This window comes from Squalius cephalus (assembly GCF_949319135.1).
Source record: "Squalius cephalus genome assembly, chromosome: 1".
NCBI lineage: Eukaryota > Metazoa > Chordata > Actinopteri > Cypriniformes > Leuciscidae > Squalius > Squalius cephalus.
The window spans coordinates 63,322,218-63,345,688 of record NC_137122.1 but is presented as its reverse complement, the minus strand read 5'-3'; the positions used below and the strand labels follow the sequence as shown (position 1 = coordinate 63,345,688).

Sequence of the window (23,471 nt, the reverse complement as noted above, 5' to 3'; positions counted from 1 at the left end):
ATGTCCACTGAACAGGCCACGTTCAACAACACGGCACTGATAAACTCTTTTGAAATTGTTTTTAGCGAGATGATTGATCATTGATATCAAACCACTAATAGCACTACTGTAAAAAAGGAGGTGAAAACAACTGTCACTCAAAACAGAGAAAAACCACACTGAATATAGAGCGCTTAAGTAGTCCAATAACACACCTTTTCACTAATATAGTCCACTGAAAAGGCCACACTTAACAACACACTTTTTGACTCTCATTTGTTAAGTTTTACAATTATTTAGCTCTTTTTTTTGTAAAACATGATCTTCCTTGTTGAAAACGGCACAGATAAACTCTTTTGAAATAGTTTTTAGCGAGAAAATTGATAATTGATATCAAACCACTAATAGCACTACTGTAAAAAAGTAGGTGAAAACAACTGTCACTCAAAACAGAGAAAAACCACACTGAATATAGAGCGCTTAAGTAGTCCAATAACACACCTTTTCACTAATATAGTCCACTGAAAAGGCCACACTTAACAACACACTTTTTGACTCTCATTTGTTAAGTTTTACTATTATTTAGCTCTTTTTTTTGTAAAACATGATCTTCCTTGTTGAAAACGGCACAGATAAACTCTTTTGAAATAGTTTTTAGCGAGAAAATTGATAATTGATATCAAACCACTAATAGCACTACCTGTAAAAAAAAAATAAAAAAATGGTTGTTTCCATTTTCTGAGCAGGTGAAACCAACTTTCACTCAAACCAGAAAAAAACCCACACTGAATATAGAGCGCTTAAGGTATTGTTACCATACCTGTTTGCTAATATATCAATTCAGATTGGAACATTTCATCATGGATTGTTATGTCCTATACGGCATCAACTTTCTCTTGCTATGAGGCAATAAATATGATTTAGCCATGCTGACAATTTACATTTAATCTTGGGGTATGACGAGTCCAGTGAATCCACAGTTGGGGGCTAGCCTATCGAATGGCTTCCCACAGGGATCTCACGATATCCAGGCTGGAGAGGGAAGCGGCGGACGGGGCACTAGGCACAACAGGCACCAGATACCCGCTGATGACCAAAATGGAGGTCTTATGGGCTCATGAATACTGTCTAAATAACACATGCCTGTTGCAGCAGTTTCAGATATTAGAGAATAGTGCTTATTAGCAGATAAATGCTACCTGCACCGCAGCGACTAAACCAGCAAACAGAACTGTAGAACTCAGTGGTTGGTGCACAACATACAACTAACCCCAATTTAAACATCCCAAGAAAAGAAGAAAGCACCCTACGGTTCCCAATAAAAGGCCCCAGTCACAATGGGCTTGGAAATTTACTTTCTTAAATCCGGCAGCCTGTGGTTTTTCAGATGCTTTTTCAATGAAAATGTTACAATTTTTAAGGAAATCCCGCAGTGGAAAGTTGCACATGAACATAATGGTTAAAAAGTTTCCAAATTGAATGCTTGTTGGGGTTTTTTTTAACGCACAACAGTTTTGCGAAAAAGTATGCGATTTTTTTTTTAAAAAGTAATAGATTTCAATGCAATGCAACGCATAAAAATACGATAATGTCATAAAATCACAGCGTAAAAAAAAACAACAACCATCAACTGTAACATTATCCTACTTAGCAAAACCAAATAGTGCCAGAAAGCGTTGTAAAGGAAGGGAAAGGACCCCCTACCTGAGCATCGCGCTTCCTCCAGTCCTGTGTTTGCGTTTGCTGCTGGACCATGGCGGCCCTCGCCTGCTTGTCCAAACTATCGATTTCCCGCTGGTGGTCCTGGACCAGGCTGTCCTTCTCGGCATTGTGTGCCTGGAGTAGGTGCGTCCGCTCCTGTTCATGCTGCAGTTTCAGCTCCACAATCTGATTGGACAACAAGGAGCAAGACTTCATCAGCAGAACATCCCTGTCGTCATGACAACTTGTGCATGGCTCAGCGAAGAAAAAAGTTCACGGCTTGCCTCACAACACAAGAAGCCTACGCAAGTTTTTGCATCACTATGACCTCACTTGTTGTTGTCCTGCCAATTATGACGAGCTAGCATTTCTTTCAGATCTCATTAGAAAGACAAAATGTTGCACAGAACTGGACACCTAAATGATGGCCAGTATCATCGACATGCGCTGCATTGAAGACGAGGAAGCGAGAAATGAACATAAAAGAATAGCAAATCTTTACCCATAATCCCATTTATTCCAACAGACTGCAAAAAAGAAAAAGAAAACACTCCCCATTCATTCAAATAATTAGAATTTTCTTGTCAGTCCATACTGTGATGATGGATATACCGCAACTTACTGTTACTTAGTCCTTTTCCGAAGTGTTGCGCTTTGTCAAAAATGGAAAATTAAGAATCTCAAATATTCCAATTTGCACGGCATCCCTTGCTAACTCTTATTCAAAAAAAAAAAAGAAAAAGAAAAGTGGTCCGGATTGAAAGCAAGAAGGAAAATGTTGAAAGAACACAAAAGCTAGCAGTGGCATTATCTCTCTGACTTGCACCTGCTGTGCGGTGAGTCGAGCCTCCGTGTCGGTTCCCAAGGTCCGTTCCCAGTCTCCTCTGGATGGGATATGGTGACCTTGGCCATCCGGCCCCCCGTCTCCCAGTTAGAGGCCTGCATCCCGCAGTTTTCCAGCTAATCCCCCCACATTGTGTGGCTCGGCACCCTACCTGGCCTGCCAGCTAGAGGCTGCTGTGGTGCTATTGAGTGTAGGTGATGAATGGGATTTCATCTTGATTCCCCCAGCCAATCAGGCACAAGGCCACAAAAGACGCTTCAAACAGCCCCAATTTTAGTGGATTTTGAAGAAGCTGAAGATTTGGAAAGCGTTATCGATTTTGCCCTTCGACACAGTAGAGGAAGAGACGTGGATGCAAGCAGACGATAGGGCGAAACTCAACAGCCAACAGAAAGAGCCTCAGCTAATTGATCAGGGACCAACGAAGGACGCAACTCTCCAGTCTTAAAGAAATACGATGGATTTCTTCAAGACACCCCATGCATTAATATCCTAATCTCGTTACTTGATGATCTCTTCCTCTAATCCAACCACCAGATTTGCAGTATATACACGTCATATCAGATGAATAGCCGGTGATCAGTGATTACCTCAGTTTACTGAACCTGTCCCACAGCACTTGTCGGACAAAGCAAGGCTTTGGTTTTGACAATCCTGAGTTAATTGTTTCCGACGCAGGGTGAAAATACACGCCAAAAACACGCCGATATGACAGTGGGAAAGCGAAGGGTGGGGGGAGAGATTGAAAACATTGAAAGAAAGAGCCTCTGCTAATTGATCAGGGTTCAACGAAGGACACAACTCTCCAGTCTTAAAGAATAGGATGGACATCTTCATGACACACCATGCATTAATATCCAAAACTCAGTTCTCAATACTCTTACTACAATCCAACCGGCCAAATTTGCTATATATATATATACACGTGATAACAGATGAATAGCTTGGATCAGTGATTACCTTAGTTTAAAGCCTAGCGTACAGCTAATGGGTTAAACCCCGTCCCACAGCGTTTGTCGGACAAGCGACAAAGGCAAGGCTTTGGTTTTGACAATTCTGAGTTAATTTTTTTCGACGCAGGGTGAAAATCCACGCCAAATATGTGCCGATATGACAGTGGGAAAGCGAAGGGTGGGGGGAGAGATTGAAAACATTGAAACGTCACAGAAAGGGCTGCTGGGTGCCGGGCTCTTAAAGCGCTAGCGCTGAATGGCTGCTGTCACCGGGCAGATGTGATTAGCGCCCCCTCCTAGAGTGCCAGCGTTGAATTCATGAGTGAAACCGCTCTGTATCGGACAGAAGGTGCTCAGTAGGGGATCTCTTTGAAGAAAGAGTGGGGGAAAATATATTCAATTATTCAAAAAGTACAGATACTCCAAAGAGGACCATTCCGTCTTTTTTTGTTTGTGTGGCTTTTTTTCTGAAAAATTATTATAAAGAAAGAGAGCACTTGAGATGGACTGTTTGGTTGACGTGGATATGTGAGTGGGACGCTGTTAATGTCATATACTTGACTTCCTACTTGTTGTGACCTCAGACATCAGCTCAATGTTGCCAGCGTGACGTCAAATGGCGAGGAGGTCAAAGAGAAACAACACTTCTATAGAAATGCACTCTTTTAAAGTCCAATTGAAGGGGAATCCTGGGGAATGTTTCTTTGTGTCCGCGTGAATAGCTAAAAGTGACCCTGGGAGCACGGGCCACTCATTAAAGCAGCACTAAACATCTCAGCTCCAGCTCAGAGCTTTATCAACTTACCTCTCACAGGGCTAAATATCATTAACAATAACTCCTTAAACCCTTGATAAATCAGAGCAATGCCTCTGTTATAATATCACTATATTGTGTAATCAATGTCCATTTCAGGCCATAGTTGACCTTTAAAAAATAATATGAAGCCAAGTTTAGCCACATTTTTAAGACAATTGTGATGTGAAATTATGTAAAAGTACCTCACTTAAAATGTATATACAGTAGTCAACATTTAAAGTGAATCAAAACCTTTCATCAAAGTTATACATGAATTTTGAACAATACCCGTTCTTGTCTTAGAACAATTTTGTTGAACTTTTATGATCCAAATGTTGACTACTGTATACATATATATATGCATTAATAAGAAGATTTTTGAAAATTACAATAATGAGAATGGGGAAGAATGTACTTACAGTAATTATCAAGCAAAAAATGTCTTAATATAAAACACATCTTAATGAAATTGTCTTTTTATGAATCACTTTTGACACTACTGTGACATATTATGACTGGTCTGGTCAACTTTAAGTTGTTCTGGGTGAGTGATATCGCAGCTTGAAGAGTTTAGACACTAAATATTATTGAGGGTTTTGTTGTTACCTTGGCAACTGTTTCTGTAACAATAATATTTTATTCACCAACTATAACTGTCCTTTTAGTATGGAATTTTTGTTTTTGTCGCTTGTAATATTTCAGACATGATAATAATTAAAAGTAGTAGTAATAACAAAAATATTTTTTTTACTTATCTAAATCACATTAAATTACAGAGTCAGTTTATGGGACTGATGAGTCTGAATAGTGAATAACAGGGATAGATCTGAATAGTTTCCTGGTTCATTTGGTGTCCACCCTCTAGTGCCACCATCAGCTCAAAGTGTTTTCCTACTTTTTGCTATTTAGAAAAAAAAAAAAAAAATCCCAAGTTTATTATCACAGATGTTCAATTTCAGCATACTCAAATAAAACAACCATAAAATATTTTCTCCACTCCTACAAAATTACATTTTGATAATAAAACAAAACAAAACAAGCATTTGCCTTTCTATGTATTTTCAGCTATTTAATCAATAAACATAGCGCTAATTGATTGGCCAGGTGTTCAATGCTCTTCACAATGATGCTAATTATATATCTATTAGACTTTATAACCACTACAGTTATTCATCCTTGGTCAAATGTTCAAAATTCAACACACTGAACATATTTATTTTCTAAAAAAGCTCCTGGTGTTCCTGTGAATGATTCAGTCTGACTGTGCGAGTGGGAACAATAGGAACGTGCACAGGAATAACCACAGGACACTAGCATAGCAAGAACTAGCCTGTTTTCCCTTTCACAAGCCTCTTCCCATCCCCGAGCCAAACCTAGCCGCATACCCGCCAGCCCGAATTTCTGAACTTTGATGAAGGATGAAAACTGTAGATGTGTTTGAGGCTTCCAAAAGATTTGAGCGACACAAAATGAGGTTTCACTGGCTGATGGGGGTGTACTGGTTCACAAACAAAAAGGTTTTAAAAGTGTTTCTTGTGTTAATTTAGTGAAAAACATGACTTGAATATTTTTTTACCAGATTTTTATACTTGAAAAGTGGTTGTTTATCGTCATAATCTTTATAGAGTGCAACAGTCGGGTTCCGGGAGTAAAAAAAATCCATTAATTTTCTCCGTAGGGATACTGATTTTTAATGATAACTTCTAAAGCTTTAAAGACAGCTCTACTGTGAGCTACGAGGCTGTTAATCGATAGTTCTGTTACTTTTACAGCATTTATTACTCTTAGTTAATATTCATTTTTAACATTTACTAATACATTATTAAAATAAAAAGTTGTATTTGTTAGCATTAGTTAATGCACTGTGAACTAACATGAACAGCTGGATTTTTATTAACTAACATTAACAAAGATTAATAAATACTGTAACAAATATATTATTCATTGCTTGTTCATGTTAGTTAATGAATTATATAATGCTAATAAATAAGACCTTATTGTAAAGTATATATATATATAAATAAATATATATATATATATATATATATATATATATATATATATATATTTATTTATTTATTAGGGCTGTCAAAAGATTAATCGTGATTAATCACATCCAAAATAAAGGTTTGTGTTTAAATAATATATGTGTGTGTACTGTGTATAATTCAATTTGAATATATAAATACACACACATGCTTGTATATATTTAAGAAAAATGTGTAATTTATAAATAAAAAAATTATATTTATATATAATATAAATTATATATAAATATATACAGTATATGTATGCAAATATTTCTTAAATATATACATGCATGTGTATATATACAAAATAATTATACACAGTACACACACATATATATGTAAACACAAACTTTTATTTTGGATGTGATTAATCGCGATTAATCTTTTGACAGCCCTAATATTTATATTAAATCAACATTTTTAAACGAGTATTTTTATAATTCTCCATCATTAACAATTGGATTTAGCTGTATTAAAGTTATTTTCCCATAATAAAGCCGTTAAGAACATGTCTTAGTACTTTTGTCCGATTTTTACATTATTTTTTGTTTCAAATCAAAGTTTGTAATGTTATAATTCACACTGTAGCTGGTTGGTTTGATTCGTGGCTAATAGCGGTTCAGCAAAGACTATATTGAAATCCCAATGGGAGGAATTAATGTAAAAAATAATTCCGGATCCAGCGCCGCTGAAAACGTGAAAATATAACAACTTGCTCTGTCTTATTTTTCAACCAACCTCCAACCATGTGACTCCATTCTGGTATTTCATCACTACATTTCTAGGTAATTATCATGTCACATTACACAAGTAAAACCAAGTTGACTACCAATTATCACTTGTTTTACACACACTACAGTACAGGGAATAGTGTAAAAGAGGTATAAAACAAGCTATTTGATGATCTAGAACCAGATTTAATGATGACACCACAGGCGTTTGACCAGGCCTTACAAATGAAGGACTTTGAGTCGATGGGGGATTGGATTCTGCGGGCGGACTGAATCTTTCACAACACCGGGAAATAAAAACAAAGCATATTGTCTGTCCTTTCTTTTGGATTTTAGGCTTTAGTGTAGTTTCTTACAGCGTGTCACGACCCGCTCTCGTCATTCTCACACACCACTGAACACAAACCTAAAGATGAGAAATTCATTTGTCTCGGTTTTAAATAACCTGAGAAAAAAAAGCAAAGAGCGCCCACCCACAATGCATTGTGTGGGCAGGTTCACAAGTAATGAGCTGCCACAAGAACAAGGTCAATAAAGTGGAACATTACGTTAGAGATATTAAGTGAGTTTGGTTTGTCGAAGTGGGATCAGTGAGTTACTGTACAAACACTCACTCTGACCCGGTGTCACTTTTGATATTCCAGACATAGATAAAAGAGAGAACAACAGTGCAAAGATGAATATTGGTCAGCTTGCTGATAGTTTGATCTTTTTTTTCCTTCAAAAGTACTTGTTTTGCAGTTTTGATATCATTTTATTCCCCTTTCCTATTTAAAAACCTTGCTACATGTGCTAGATTAACTGGTACAAGTCACAGCACTTACATATCGTTGCCATATTGTTGATTTGATTGCTTCTATTGTTCCCGCTTTGGATAATAGCGTCTGCTTAATGTTTAAAGTCCCCCTGTGGTGAAAATCAAGCTTTTAATGTTGTTTATGTGTCTATGTGGTGTTTTTAACGTGCTTTAAGACAAACCATGTGTAAATTCATAAGTCGACAGCATTGCTGAGTATTGTCTCCTTAAAACTGCAGTGAACCAAAGACAGTCTCAAAAACACGCTTTGAAATCGCTGGTGTTTCTGACGTCACAAACTACCTTGTAACCAATCAGATCAACGTGTGATCGTCAACCAGTGGATCTCTGAGCTGAGGGAGTGAGTGGAGGCGGGGCTCATTTGCATATTCATAGAACCGCGCATACTAAATGAGGCAAGGGTGTCGAGTTACATTCAAGATATTTTAAGGCATTTTAAGGAAAAAAAAAACGTTTAAATATGTCATTTTGGTGATCAAAGATGAGTTTTAAGGGATAAAATGATCAACTACAGGGGGACTTTATGAACAATAACTCTTTATGCAAAAACTATGGTTACCAGATGTTATCACCTCTCGCATTAGGTACTGTATAGATATTTGAGTGTTAGCAAACAGCAAACAGATATACGAGTTCATATCTCACAATTCTGAGAAGAAAAATCACAATTGCACGATATAAAAACTCGATATTCTGCCTTTTTTCCTCTCATATACACTGTTTATACAGGTTATGTGATATCAACCGTTTATAAAGTCTGTATTGGGAGATATAAACTCGTAATTGTGGGAAAAAAGTCAGAATTATGAGTGATTATTATAGGTTTAAATGTTACCTATGTAAAATGTTACAGGTTTAAATACTATTTCATGCTGTAACTATAGGGCTAATACATTATGCCTCCTATGAACTATGAATATTATGTAGATCTATTGTTTACATTGCTTTAATAGTAGACTAATCACTGCAGGTTTCATCAGTCCAGTCTGTCGGTTTAATGGATAAACATCTGTGTTTAGCTTCGAAGAGCGTCTTCGACGACGGATTTCTGTAAAAAATATCCGATTCTAGAAATATTTAGGTAGGACTGACTTTATTAATGTTATTTTCAGAGTTATTTTAATGTACTCTTATTATAAAAAGAACTTTATTAACATTTATTTATCTTTAACAAGTAACCTTTTGGTTAGGAGACCTCAGAACTCAAGTTTTTGCTCAATACTAACTGAAATGAAAAAAATAAAAATAAAAATAATTAAATTATAATTCTTGCACAGGAGAGACTTGTTTCCAAACAAAGGGAAACAAGAAATGTATGTCAATATCTGCTATGAGCTAAAAAATGATTGGAAATTCATGAATAAATCTGCAAAAATATACTATCGTGCATCCATACTATATTATATTATAAATCATACATCTAACAATATATATTCTGCTTCTCAAATGATACTTCTACATAAAATCCATTGTTTGGTATCCATAATGCAATATAATGTACTGTTAAATAGCAATGTGATAAGATTAAGGTGAACAATATTTCACTATTCACTAAAAAGAAAGATAAACACATTCCTGTCAGTCAATATTTTTTTCTTTTTAAAGGTAGCATCTTATCAGTTGATTGGACTTTTGATTAAATGGAGAACAAATTACATTTTTAATCAGGTGGAACTGGAGACTGAATGGACTGATATGATAAGGGATTTTAAATTGAACATCGACAGCCCATCCAATCATTTGATTTTGAATGTGAACTGTGATGCTCGGTGTAATAATGCTGCAGTCTGAGTAAATTATTTGTTCGTCACACTTAATATGATGTAAATGAATGGTGACCTGCTGCTCGTATCTCCGCTGTAACTCCTCCATCTGCAAACCGAACTCTTTACACTGCTTCTCTCTTAGAGATTTAGAGCGAATCAGATCGCACTCCACTTTCTCCATCTGCAATCACAAAACAGTGGCAGCGTTGTATTAATGTATTATCAATGGAGATCTTTTTCTTCACTGTACACAAAAATATACATGCACCCTCATAATGCAATTATAATGGGATTTTGGCCATTTGATTAAGCTCGTAATTGTAGCAACCATGATCGCTTTAAACTATGAGGCATACGCTGATTTTAATCACAATAAACACGCACATAATCACATTATTACACATGTGCTCGGACGCACATTATGAAGGATGGCGGTTAATATAACCACACGTCTTAGCCAATAATCAGAATACTGAAAATGGCATTGCAAATTGAAGAGTTTAGCTCGTGTCATGTAAACATCTTACAGCGATTAAGTCCTTACTCTGATTATTGTTAAAAACAAAACATTATTGGTGCATGTTAACGTAGTCATTAATAATTGCATGTCGACAATTAAATGAAGCGATATTCTAATAAGCACAGCACACAGATACTGAAATATGTAATAGTTGATGTATAATTCATTGACACTGTTTGCTATTGAATGAAATATATTTATAATGACTTGTACCTGTCCATCATGTGCCTATGTTTGTTAAAAACACATGCTACTCAAATGTTAATTGTTTAACGGTTTTATCACATATGGTGATAAACTGTAAATTATTTAACATCATATTATGTTTTACATTTTTTCAAACTGGCAAACCCATGGTTATTCGATGTTTATTTATGACATTATTTTAGTGTCATGTGTCACCCTGAAGGTGTTTTGTGTTTGTGTGTATATGAGGATTGATTATATTTGTTGACATGCCACTTACTTTTACCAACTGTATTATCACAACGGTTCCCAGTACAAAAACTGACTTTGGCTTTATAAGGATAGTTAGGATACTTGATCAACATAATGGATAAATCGGTAACACTTTACAATAAGGTTCATTAATTAACATTAGTTAATGTATTAACTAACAATGAGCAATACATTTGTTACAGTATTTATTAATCTTAGTTAAAATTAGTTCATATAAATCCAGCTGTTCATTGTTTGTTCATGTTAGTTCACAGTGCATTAACTAATGTTAACAAACACAACCTTTGATTTTAATACTGTATTAGTAAATGTTGAAATTAGCATTAACTGAGATTAATAAATGCTGAAGAGTTTTGTTCATGTTAACTGAGGTAGTTAACTAATGTTAACTAATGTAAAGTGCTACCAATAATTCATTAAAAGATGCGCTTTACAGTTAGCATGTGTAAGTCAAGGTCGTGTCCCGTTATCCAGAGGACTTTCCTTTCTATGATGCCGTTACGAACAGATGAATGCAAATGGACAGCAGAAAAGAGAAAGAGAGGGGGAGTTGAAGACTTTGATGTGGGCTGAATCTTGGACACATGATGATCGCTGGAGACTCAGGGTGGAAAGAGAAAGGTGAATCAGAAACAACATGAGCTGAATGTGGGAGTCCAGAGAGAGCTTGAGGATCCCCGAACACTCGCCCACAACTACATGACCATTAGTAAACACACACACACACACACACAGTCTGCCAAGGGCAACGCTGCAGAGGAACTCTGCCCACATGACTTAATGCTATCCTGGTTAAAGGTTCCTGTGGGAGCTCACGTCATTACTGATCGTACATAAACACGCAGAACATATTCCTACTTACATATCTCTGACTTGCAGCCATTCAGTGGCTATGTACAAACCACGGCTACATTCAGTTGTCCCTTCACCTTTTGGTGCATGATGATCCTATTCTGTACACACACAGTTTACTTTTCTGGTAAGTTACCTTAATAGATCATGTGTGAACGGGACCTTTCCAAATATACCGGTAAATTACCATAACAGATCATGTGTGAACAGGACCTTTTCAAATAAACCGGTAAATTACCGGTAACAGATCATATGTGAACAGGACCTTTTCAAATATACCGGTAAATTACCGGTAATAGATCATGTGTGAACAGGACCTTTTCAAATATACCGGTAAATTACCGGTAACAGATCATATGTGAACAGGACCTTTTCAAATATACCGGTAAATTACCGGTAATAGATCATGTGTGAACAGGACCTTTTCAAATATACCGGTAAATTACCATAACAGATCATGTGTGAACAGGACCTTTTCAAATAAACCGGTAAATTACCGGTAACAGATCATATGTGAACAGGACCTTTTCAAATATACCGGTAAATTACCGGTAACAGATCATGTGTGAACAGGACCTTTTCAAATATACCGGTAAATTACCGGTAATAGATCATGTGTGAACAGGACCTTTTCAAATATACCGGTAAATTACTGGTAACAAATCATGTGTGAATGGGACTTTTCCAAATATACCGGTAAATTACCGGTAACAAATCATGTGTGAACAGGACCTTTCCAAATATACCGGTAAATTACCGTAACAGATAATGTGTGAACGGGACCTTTTCAAATATACCGGTAAATTACCGGTAACAGATCATGTGTGAACAGGACCTTTTCAAATATACCGGTAAATTACCGGTAATAGATCATGTGTGAACAGGACCTTTTCAAATATACCGGTAAATTACTGGTAACAAATCATGTGTGAATGGGACTTTTCCAAATATACCGGTAAATTACCGGTAACAAATCATGTGTGAACAGGACCTTTCCAAATATACCGGTAAATTACCGTAACAGATAATGTGTGAACGGGACCTTTTCAAATATACCGGTAAATTACCGTAACAGATAATGTGTGAACAGGACCTTTCCAAATATACCGGTAAATTACCATAACAGATAATGTGTGAACAGGACCTTTTCAAATATACCGGTAAATTACCGTAACAGATCATGTGTGAACAGGACCTTTTCAAATAAACCGGTAAATTATCATAACAGATCATGTGTGAACGGGACCTTTCCAAATATACCGGTAAATTACCATAACAGATCATGTGTGAACGGGACCTTTCCAAATATACCGGTAAATTACCGTAACAGATCATGTGTGAACAGGACCTTTCCAAATATATCGGTAAATTACCGTAACAGATCATGTATGAACAGGACCTTTCCAAATATACCGGTAAATTACCGTAACAGATCATGTGTGAACAGGACCTTTCCAAATATACCGGTAAATTACCGTAACAGATCATGTGTAAACAGGACCTTTTCAAATATACCGGTAAATTAACGTAACAGATCATGTGTGAACGGGACCTTTCCAAATATACCGGTAAATTACGTAACAGATCATGTGTGAACAGGACCTTTTCAAATATACCGGTAAATTACCGTAACAGATCATGTGTGAACAGGACCTTTTCAAATATACCGGTAAATTACCGTAACAGATCATGTGTGAACAGGACCTTTTCAAATATACCGGTAAATTACCGTAACAGATCATGTGTGAACGGGACCTTTCCAAATATACCAGTAAATTACCGTAACAGATCATGTGTGAACAGGACCTTTTCAAATATACCGGTAAATCGGTTCCGGCAATTTACCAGTAAGGGAAGTTGTAACATTACCAGTAAATCACCATTATATGAACACGGAATGAAGATTACCGGTGTTTTGCATGTACGAGGTCAGAACTCGCTGATGTAAGAAGTGATTTGGGCCAATCAAAAGCTGTTGAAAGAGCAACGGCTCAGAGTCATTTATTAATGACAACGCAGATGATGCGTTTACTCAGCGCTTTTTACAAATGATACCGAAACTAAAGCGCTTCTCCTTGTCCGGGCGGATGAAGAGATTTTCAGCAACAGTTAGCGATATGATAAAATAACGAGCCTTCTTCAGGAACAAGGCTTCCGGTTCAGGACATCATCACAGAGTTTACTGGTGTTCTGTTACTGATGTGTGAATGGTCTGTTACCGGTAAAGAGCCAGAACGCTGTTGCTTGTGTGAACAGAGCGTTTTTGAATTTACCGGTAACGTCGTTCTGGCAAATTTACGGTAATATACCGGGATTGCTGTGTGAAAGGGGCTAATTGCTCCGTTTACATGAACACTAATAATCTGTTTGTAACTGGACTAGTAGCAAAGCCACATGTAACCACGTCAATGGGAATGAATTGATTTAAATTGAATTTGGATTGCAAGGGGGGGGTTAAACATTTTCCCGATCCGTTCGATAGGACATGAAACACTTGATCGGATTGGAAACTGAAACTGGAGACACAGAAATGGCGTAATGACGTATGACGCACAGAACGAGCAGTTGTTGTTGTTGAATACAGTGTCGTGTCAATATAAATGTCTCCTTCCACTCATCGTCTGACAAGTGCTGCAAGACGGCATCGTCCCATCAGTACAACGCTTCATGAGCTTGTCGTCTGCTAATCAGGACCCCAAATAATAATAATAATAATACATTTTATGTGTAACACACTTTATATTTAAGCAAAAAGTGCAATAGATAAATCTTAAGTCAAGATGGGGAGGATGTATATTCGTATATATATGTGAATATTCATGCAGTGTGCACATCAATCTGATTGCTTTATTTAGCATGCATGTACAAAGCATGCTGGGATTCAACCACTTGACACAAAAGGTGTCGATGTAAACATAGCACAATGATCCAGAAATGCTGGCCACACACTGTAGGATTTATCAAGTTTGCCCATAGGAATTCATGTTTCATGTTCACCGCCGTGAGCCAAAATGTTGCTATGGTTACCGCTGTGTCAATCATTCAGTACGTACACAGAACGATAATTTAGGGGATTCACTCCTGCATTTAAATGCGGTTTTCACTCTTGAAACTTCAGAGTGTGTACATGGCCATTTGAGTCATTTGAGTGTTTAGAAACAAAATTGATGAAACAGTGGTTCATTGGTGGTTTCAAATATGAAATTGTATCATAAGTTTGGTGAACAGCTTTGGAGAATTTGATGTTTCCACATTCAGAGAGACAGAAGCTGAACTTGCATGACTGAAATAGCTGAGGTGTTTCAAAGATGGCCGCCGAGTGAAATTGACTTGCCTGAAAGGAACTTTGAGTTTATCCTCTGTTTTTCTGCATTAAGGATTTCATAAGAGTCCTGATGACAGGACTGTGTCTTTTTGAAGATGGACGCAGCCTCCATTTCACATGTGCTGAGAACTGCTGTGCTGTGTTTTAGGATGCCACTTCTAAAGGATTAGTTCACTTCAGAATAAAAAAATAAATAAAAATCTAAGAAAATAAATGAAAGTTTTTGAGGAAAACATTCCATTATATTGTGACTTCAATGGGGTCCAACGGGTTGAAGGTCCAAATGTGAGTTTCAGTGCAGCTTCAAAGTCTCGACACGATCCCAGACGAGGAATAAGAGTCTTATCTAGACAAACCATCTGCCATTTTTATAACAAAATAAACATTTATATACATTTTAACCACAAATGCTTGTCTTGCACGTCCACGAACCTCACGCTTACGTAATCAGGTTGAAAGGTCACGCGTGTTCCGGTTCAGAAATGCAGGGAAGGGCGAAAAATTCCATCTTATTTTCTCCTCCAACTTCAAAATCGTCCGACATGTTTTATCTTTTATTTATTTACTTGTTTTGTAAAGGCCGTTTGACTTAGTCTTTGCACGTTGGCTTTGTAAACACTAGATCTGTACTTCCGCCACTTCTAAAAGATTAGTTCACTTCAGAATGAAGTGACCTTTCAACGTGATTACGTAATGCGTGAAGCCGTGGATGTGCAAGACATTTGTGGTTAAAAAGTATATACATGTTTATTTATTTTATAAAATGGCGGATGGTTTGTCTAGATAAGACTCTTATTCCTTGGCTGGATCGTGTCGAGACTTTGAAGCTGCACTGAAACTCACATCTGGACCTTCAACCCGTTGGACCCCATTGAAGTCACTATATGGAGAAACATCCTGGAATGTTTTCGTCAAAAAATGTCATTTCTGTTCGACTGAAGAAAGAAAGACATGAACATCAACATCAACATGACGTGGGGGAGAGTAAATGATCAGGAAAGTGAACTAATCCTTTAAAAGTGTCCATAAGCACAGCAGTACCAGGACCATGACAGAACAGAAGAGTTCACGCCATATAAACTACAAGCTTCAGATTGAGTTCATTTAGAGTATGTTTGATAGAAATACAATTCTAGAGGTCTTCTACAAATTAAAACTCGAGTCAGTAACGTTCACAAAATATAAGCATTACACATTAATTACAGCAATTGCTATAGTGTAACCTTATGAAAATTAACCATGGTTTTATTGTAGTATTTGGTGTATTGACTACGATTTGTATTACCACACAAAAAAAAACATAGTTAAACTACTAAAACTTTGTTTCTGTAGCAAAACCATGGTTAATTTGTGGTCACCATGGAATACCTACAAGAACCATGGTTTTTGGGTTTGAATCGTAATAAAACCATGGTTAATGTTTGCAAGGAATCAACAGGGCTAATTACCAAATCCTTAAATTACATAAATAACCATTTCATTTAGCCAATACAATGTGATACACTTCTGAGTGAAAGAATACAACAGCAGGAAATGCAGAATGAGTTTCCCAAATCATCTTAAACCTAGAAACAATCCACTTTGCTTTTGGGAAACGCATCCCAGGATTTGATTGGATCATGGGTATTTGATTACGATTATTATTCATTTGAAGTGTGATGTGTTTTCTTTATAACAATGTGCACTCAGAAATCATTCATAACAAGACCAGTAATATTTATTAAGAAAGTAAACCAAGTTAACTTTGATTGGATCATTTAGTTTTGAATGATGATTTTTTTGGGAACTGGAGGATAATTAAGAGGCTTTTAGCAGCTAGGTAACAATAGCGCGAGTGTTTGTTTGCACACACATTGGACGCAGATGTGAACCGGTCGGTGCTCCAGCATCTGTGCTCAGGATCTGATGTGATGATGCCGAGACGAACAGCGCAGTTGTTATGATGGAAATGGTGAATGTACAAAGACTCATACAGCATACATGTTGGGATGAGTAACAATTCCTGCTTGCTCATCTAATACCAATCAGTGATTCAGAAGGGTAAAAGCTTCTTAAGGCAGCTGAGGAAGCCAATGGAGGCATCACAATAGTTTATTTTGGCACTTTTTGACACTATGGGCCCTATTTTAAGGATCTAAGCACACGCCATGTCCGAAATCCACTTTTGCTAGTTTAACGACGGGAAAAATGGTCGGCGCTCCCGGTGCATGGTCTAAAAGGGTCGTCACTATTCTCTTAATGAGTAATGGGTGTGTTTTGTCCCTATTCTCTTAATGAGTAATGGGTGTGTTTTGGGCGTAATGTGCAATAAACCAATCAGAGTCTCATCTCCCATTCCCTTTAAAAGTTGTGGACCCGCCTATACTAACGCACAATGTGAGCTTGATAAACCTGTACTGTCCGCATGGTCCATGTACTGGAGGAGAACATGTGTTAACTCTTAAGTCATGCTGGAAGCTTGTCATTGATGTGAACTGTCGTCTGAGAGATGCTCAGTGCCCATATGGGGGAATGCAGTGATATCCTGAGAGAATGTGATTTATGACCCGGTCTGCAGTCCTGATCGCTCGCTGTCTGGAACAATCCACGGGCCAATACATCCTGAGCTCAATTACACAGAGATACCAGCGAAAGAACGTCTCAGTCTGCTGCCACAACGCAGTTTGATCTGGTGAAGAACGCCCACTTAGACGGAAAGCGACAGTATGACTGGATTGTAGGTTTCTAAAGTGGCAAAATGTGATGGTGTTTCTTACTTCATCAGAATGAGACGACCACTTGGAGAGTTCCCCAGACTATTAGTCAAAAATTATTAGTTTCTGCAGCAATCCTCATAATGGATCCATGTGTGGCTTTGTTGTTAAAGGAATAGTTCACTTAAAAATGAAAATTCTGTCATCATTTACCAAATTTCTTTCTTCTGCTGAACACAAAGGAAGATATTTTGAAGAATTTCGGTAATCAGACAGTTGATGGACCCCATTGACTTCCATAGTAGGAAAAAAAAAATACTATGGAAGTCAATAGGGTATTTCAACTGTTTGGTTAACGAAATTTATACAGGTTTGTGAAACAACATGAGGGTGAGCATATGATGACAACATTTTCATTTTTGGAACAAATCTTATAATAATACTTATGCTAAAAGGAGCCTTAAAGGGATACTCCACTTTTTTTTAGAAATAGGCTCATTTTACAACTCCCCCAGAGTTAAACAGTTGAGTTTTACCGTTTTCGAATCCATTTAGCCGATCTCCGGTCTGGCGGTACCACTTTTAGCATAGCTTAGCATAGATCATTGAATCGGACAAGACCATTAGCATCTAATGAACTTTGAATCAAGAAAGTTTTGGCTAAAACTAGGGCTGTCAAAAGATTAATCGCGATTAATCGCATCCAAAATAAAAGTTTGTTTTTAATAATATGTGTGTGTGTACTGTGTATAATTAAATTTGTATATATAAATACACACACATGCATGTATATATTTAAGAAAAATGTGTTATTTATATATATATAAAAAAATATTTATATATAATATAAACTATATAAATATAAATACAGTATATGTATGCAAATATTTCTTAAATATATACATGCATGTGTGTGTATTTATATATACAAAATAATTATACACAGTACACACACATATATTATGTAAACACAAACTTTTATTTTGGATGCGATTAATCGCGATTAATCTTTTGACAGCCCTAGTTAAAACTCAACTGTTTAATTTTGGGGGAGTTGTAAAATAAGCCTATTTCCAAAAAAAGTGGAGTATCCCTTTAAAAACAATAGTTCAACTCTATATCCTCAGGTGCATCAGGGTAACACCAGCTATAATAAAATGGCATGTCAAACAGAAATGTGTCAAGGTACTTAAATACCTTCATGATGTTGAAGCTGTTTTTACCTAATGTCACAGTGTGGGAGAAGTCATATCTTTCATAAACCTTCTTATCCATATTTAGATTTTTGCTACTTGGACAAATTCCTACAGGAATGCATCAAGCGATTGGATATCACTCAGAAACGTGCAGACTTAATACATAGATAATCAGATATGATGTTTCTGTCTCATTTAAAACTCTGAATTTAGTGATGAACCGACGTGAATTTTTTTTCTTACATAAACACCAAATCGAAAATATAGTTTATTTAATAATCACATTTTTTTTATTTTTTTTCATTTTTTTTATTTTTTTTTATCAACACTCAAATAAAAACTTAGTTACATAAAAAACTTAAATTTCACATAAGGCAGTTTTTATACGACCTTTTAATTACATAATTGTGTTTCTACTCCAGTTAATCCAATTCGTAATTTCGTTAGATGGTTGCTATAATAAAACCTTGTTTTCATGAAAGATTTATTCAAATATATGTTAAATAATGAAGACCTCATTAACAGGTTAAGTAAAAATATAATGAATATGTAATATAGTGCATATATTTAGTAAAATGCTCCTTTCTAGAGTTATTTATTCTAACTAACAAGGTAGGTAAATATAACGTTACGCAACATTGTTAACAAGCTGTTTTATTGACGTCTTTCCACGGTTGAAACACTGAGCGATTACAAGTTGTACTGTTTCTTCCAACATACCTTCTGATGTTCATTCATGTGTGTTTGTGTTATAACTAGTTGTAAAGAGGAAGATCTTGGGATTTATGAATCAATAGATATAGAAGAAATTGAAAAATCAATATTGTCAACGTTATGATAATGTTATCCACGTGGTGTGCAGGAAAAAGATGCAAAACAATTTCAGCCGAAACTTTTTTTTTCTTTCTTTTTTTTTCTATTTTTTCAAAATATTTGATGCCATCAACTCAAATCCAGTGATTATTGTAGCATCTTAGAAACATAACAAATGAGATTTAAGCTTATTGATTTCAATCTGATTGTGTGCCAGAGGCTCGGTAAATAGACGGAGACTTAGGGGCTGTTTACAAGACACCGTTTTCAAACAAAAACGTAAAAAAATGTATGTGTCTTGGCCATTCATTTACACGACAACAGCGTTTTGGGTGCCCTTCAACTTTTGAAAACGGGTTTAAAAGTGCACGTTTTTGAAAATGGTCTTTGTGTAAACGACAAAAACGTGAATCTGTGAAGACGATGACGTCATGCACATGCATATTACGTGTTCAGTCTACAGTGTTTCATCGCCATCTACTGGCCTGGCAGCAGAATACAGCGTTTTTAGCCGTTTTCACGAATCCGTGTGAATGGGGATTATTTTGACAATCTGTATACGGAAAACTCAAAGGTAAAACTTCTCCGTTTTAAGCATATCGTTGCCATGTAAACGTACCATAACATCTCTTTCATACACCTTGCATTTCTCCTCTTCGAGCTTGTGACGCAGTGTAAACTGTAGTGTGTAAGCGCCCTGGACTCACCTGTTGCTTCATGTCAGCGTAGGTCTTCTCTGAGTTGAGCTCCACTTGCTTCTTAAAGTTCTCCAGTGCGTTCTCAGCCTGATGGGCCTGATGTCTCTGACTGTCCCGAGCACGAACCAGCTGCTCATCTTTATCCCTACAACACAAAACACACACAAACTGGGTCACCCAGTGACTGATACACACGAATATCCATGTGCTTGCATTATTCGGTAACACTTTATTTTACAGTGTCATTGTTACATATGTTACATGTAGTTACTATAGTAATAACTATAAATTATGCATAATTACATGCAACTAACCCTCAACCAAACCCTAATCCTACCCTAACCCTATAGTAAGTACATGTAGTTACTTAATATTACTCAGTACTTAAATGTCTAATTACACTGTAACAATGACACCTTAAAATAAAGTGTAACCCATTATTCTTAAGAGTAAGAACAGAGAGAAAGTAGAGTGAAACCCATAACTGAGACGGGAAACACGTCACATAAAAACATCATGTTGTGCTTTATACTTATTGTTTATCAGCTGATTGGGGAAGTGTTTTATGTTCACACAGAGAACTTCAGCACACAAATGTGTGTCGACGCAAAACAAACAGCGTCTCAGACTCATGTCTGACAACAACGCTGAAACGTAACCGCCAAAAGAGCTGTCAGTTGCAAGCCAGACTGCAACAAAGAGCTTGTCAACCTGCTTTCACTGTCTATATCCGTGCATGTGTGAGGATGTGTGTGAGGCACATCTCGCCCTCCGTTTAAAAGGGTGTAATTACTGTGGTAATTACCTTAAATTGAAAGAACAATTCAGAAACTACATATTAGTTCTTCATCAAACAACACATCCAAAAAGCCACTGACAGAACAATATCAAAGAGGAAACATGACATCAGACATTTAATGTGAGGAATTGTTTTTGTTATAACACATATTTTGTTTAGGGATGCGCGATATATCGGCCACCATATCGGTATCGGCCCGATGTTTGTTCATTTTTAATGTTATTGTTATCGGCCTGATAAGAAAAATTTAGCCGATATATTAAAGCCGATAAATAATGTATTGTTTCCTTCAACTTGATGGTTTTGAATTGCTTGAAATATGATGGAAATCACTTTGGAAAAAGGAAAATACGGATCAGTGTGTTTGGGACATGGATTTTAACGCTGAGACTTTTGTTTTTGTAATCAGGCTCACAAAAATTATATAAAAATTTGGATTTAGATTTATCGGCCAATATATCGGTTATCGGCTTTCAAATATAAAGAATTATCGGTTATCGGTATCGGCCAACATTTTCATATCGGTGCATCCCTAATTTTGTTAATAATGATTTATAGTAATAACTATACAATAATAATGATAATATTTTTACACAATTCTCCACGCACACAAAACATACACATAAAAACACGCTCTCTAAATGAACATCATCAGATCATCCTTCTTTAGTTATCGTCTCATTTAGCACACACATGAAAAACAGACATAACAATAAGAGGAAATTAAAAACAAAACAACTGCAACAAAAAAAAAAGAAAAGTTGGGGACCTTTTTTCTTTTTCTATGGCCTCTTTTCTGTGTAATTTTGGTCTCTCTCATGTTTGACATCAAAAGATCTAGAAATTGTTTCTCCCGGACTGTTGTGTAGTCTGTAATTATTAATCTGTCTTGCAACATGAATGCCTTCAGGGCAGAGCAAACACAAAAGAGCCTTCTGCACATCTCTGTTGTGGAGCAACCAGCAGACACAAAAAAAAAAAAAAAAAAAAAAACACTGGAAGAAAGAAAGAAAGAAAGAAAGAAGAAAACAGGCGTCTAAACAAGAAAGAAACAAGAAAAAGACGAAGCCACAAAAATAGCACTCTCTGAACACTCAGAGCTCCAGAGAGAAGAAAGAGCAGCTCGCTGAGAGGAAGAGAGGATTAGTTAGTTAGTGCTTCGTTTATATGTGTCTATCTGTCTTTAAGGTGTAGTTCATATGTTACAATAACACCAATCACATATTCCATTAAACATGCTCAACAAAACTGCTCCGTTTCTCTTTCTTTATATGTTTCTCTTTCTTTATATGTCTATGTATGTAACCTTTGCTGTTTGCTGTGTGACCCGGCCCTTACTTTGTCTCTGAAACAACTTTACTTTTTGATTGACGTGACGTCAAAGCCCTCTTTCTCAAACCCTCCCCTCTAATTACACACATTTCTAGTGAAAAAATACTAAATTACGCTGGACGACGTTCCTCTCATTACTTTAATGCAATGCATGTTAAAAAAATGCATAGTTCATTCAAAGCGTACTTATCTGATAGTTAATAATTTGTAGCAGTAAATGAAGAGATGTCTCATCGATCGCAAGTTCAGTATGGAGTACCACAAGGCTCAGTACTAGGACCGTTGCTTTTCATCCTGTACATGCTACCCTTGGGTTATATCATTAGGTATATCTCAACTGGTGGGATTTGACCTTACATAATGAACTGTTATGTTTTTATTACCTTAGAATGAGCCATTTCTATCAACACACACCGCGGGTCCCCTTACATCGACATGTTTCTACGGTGGCCCTAAACGGACAAACGTGTTTCGTCACTATGTTGTTCTTCGTGCAAAGAAGCTATAGCTAAAGTCAGCGAATAAACACTGACACATGTAAAGGTTGATCTTCTGGGTTGTATGAAGGTGTGCAGTGCTGTGAGAAGGCAACAAAGCCTGACCGAGGGTGTGTAAGAAGAGCAGACAGTTCGTCACCATCCGTCACAGAGAGAAGTGAGATGAGAAGGACAAATAAAGCAACGCGGCAGGGAACGGGGAATGCCAGCTCCGCAGAGGTTTGAGCTCGGAGAAGAGTGGAAGACGAGCAGACTCAAATTAAAGATGTGCCGTCAAACCAGAGGAAATCCTTCTCATCCTGCACTCTTTAAGGGGATTTTTTTTGGGGGGAAAAAGCAGAAGGAAGGGACTTAAGGAAAGGGCGACAGTGCTTCCGCCTAGCCACAAGTCAGACAAGGAGGGTCAATTTTCCAAACCTCCTTAACCACAGGACGCCTCCAATGTGGAGAGCAGGACGCTTCGATGGGGAGCTCGTACTGTAAATAAGACTGGAGAAGATGCTGCTAATTCAAACGCTATGGCCACACAAACGCACCCATTCATTTTCATTCAGGCTGAGTTCAACCCGTCAGACGCTGAGTCTCTGGCACACACACGGCCTCAAGGAACCTGGGCTCGTGACCCATGAAGGACGCCACAATAAACACGCTTTTATGATTATTTTTAGAT

The 23,471-nt window shown here is 36.9% G+C and overlaps 1 protein-coding gene across 8 annotated transcripts in view; it reads right to left on the bottom strand.

Annotated features, from left to right (window-relative positions):
• LOC307171957 (axin-2) overlaps positions 1-23,471 on the bottom strand; it is a 238,915-nt gene that overhangs the window by 132,685 nt on the left and 82,759 nt on the right. For all 8 annotated transcript variants that reach the window (XM_079893910.1, XM_079893912.1, XM_079893913.1 and 5 more), the window contains 3 exons: positions 20,183-20,318; positions 9,691-9,798; positions 1,684-1,866 (listed from right to left, as the gene is read on the bottom strand). In XM_079893910.1, the coding sequence (XP_079750036.1) occupies positions 1,684-1,866; positions 9,691-9,798; positions 20,183-20,318 (427 nt within the window). The remainder of the gene's footprint in view (positions 1-1,683; positions 1,867-9,690; positions 9,799-20,182; positions 20,319-23,471) is intronic.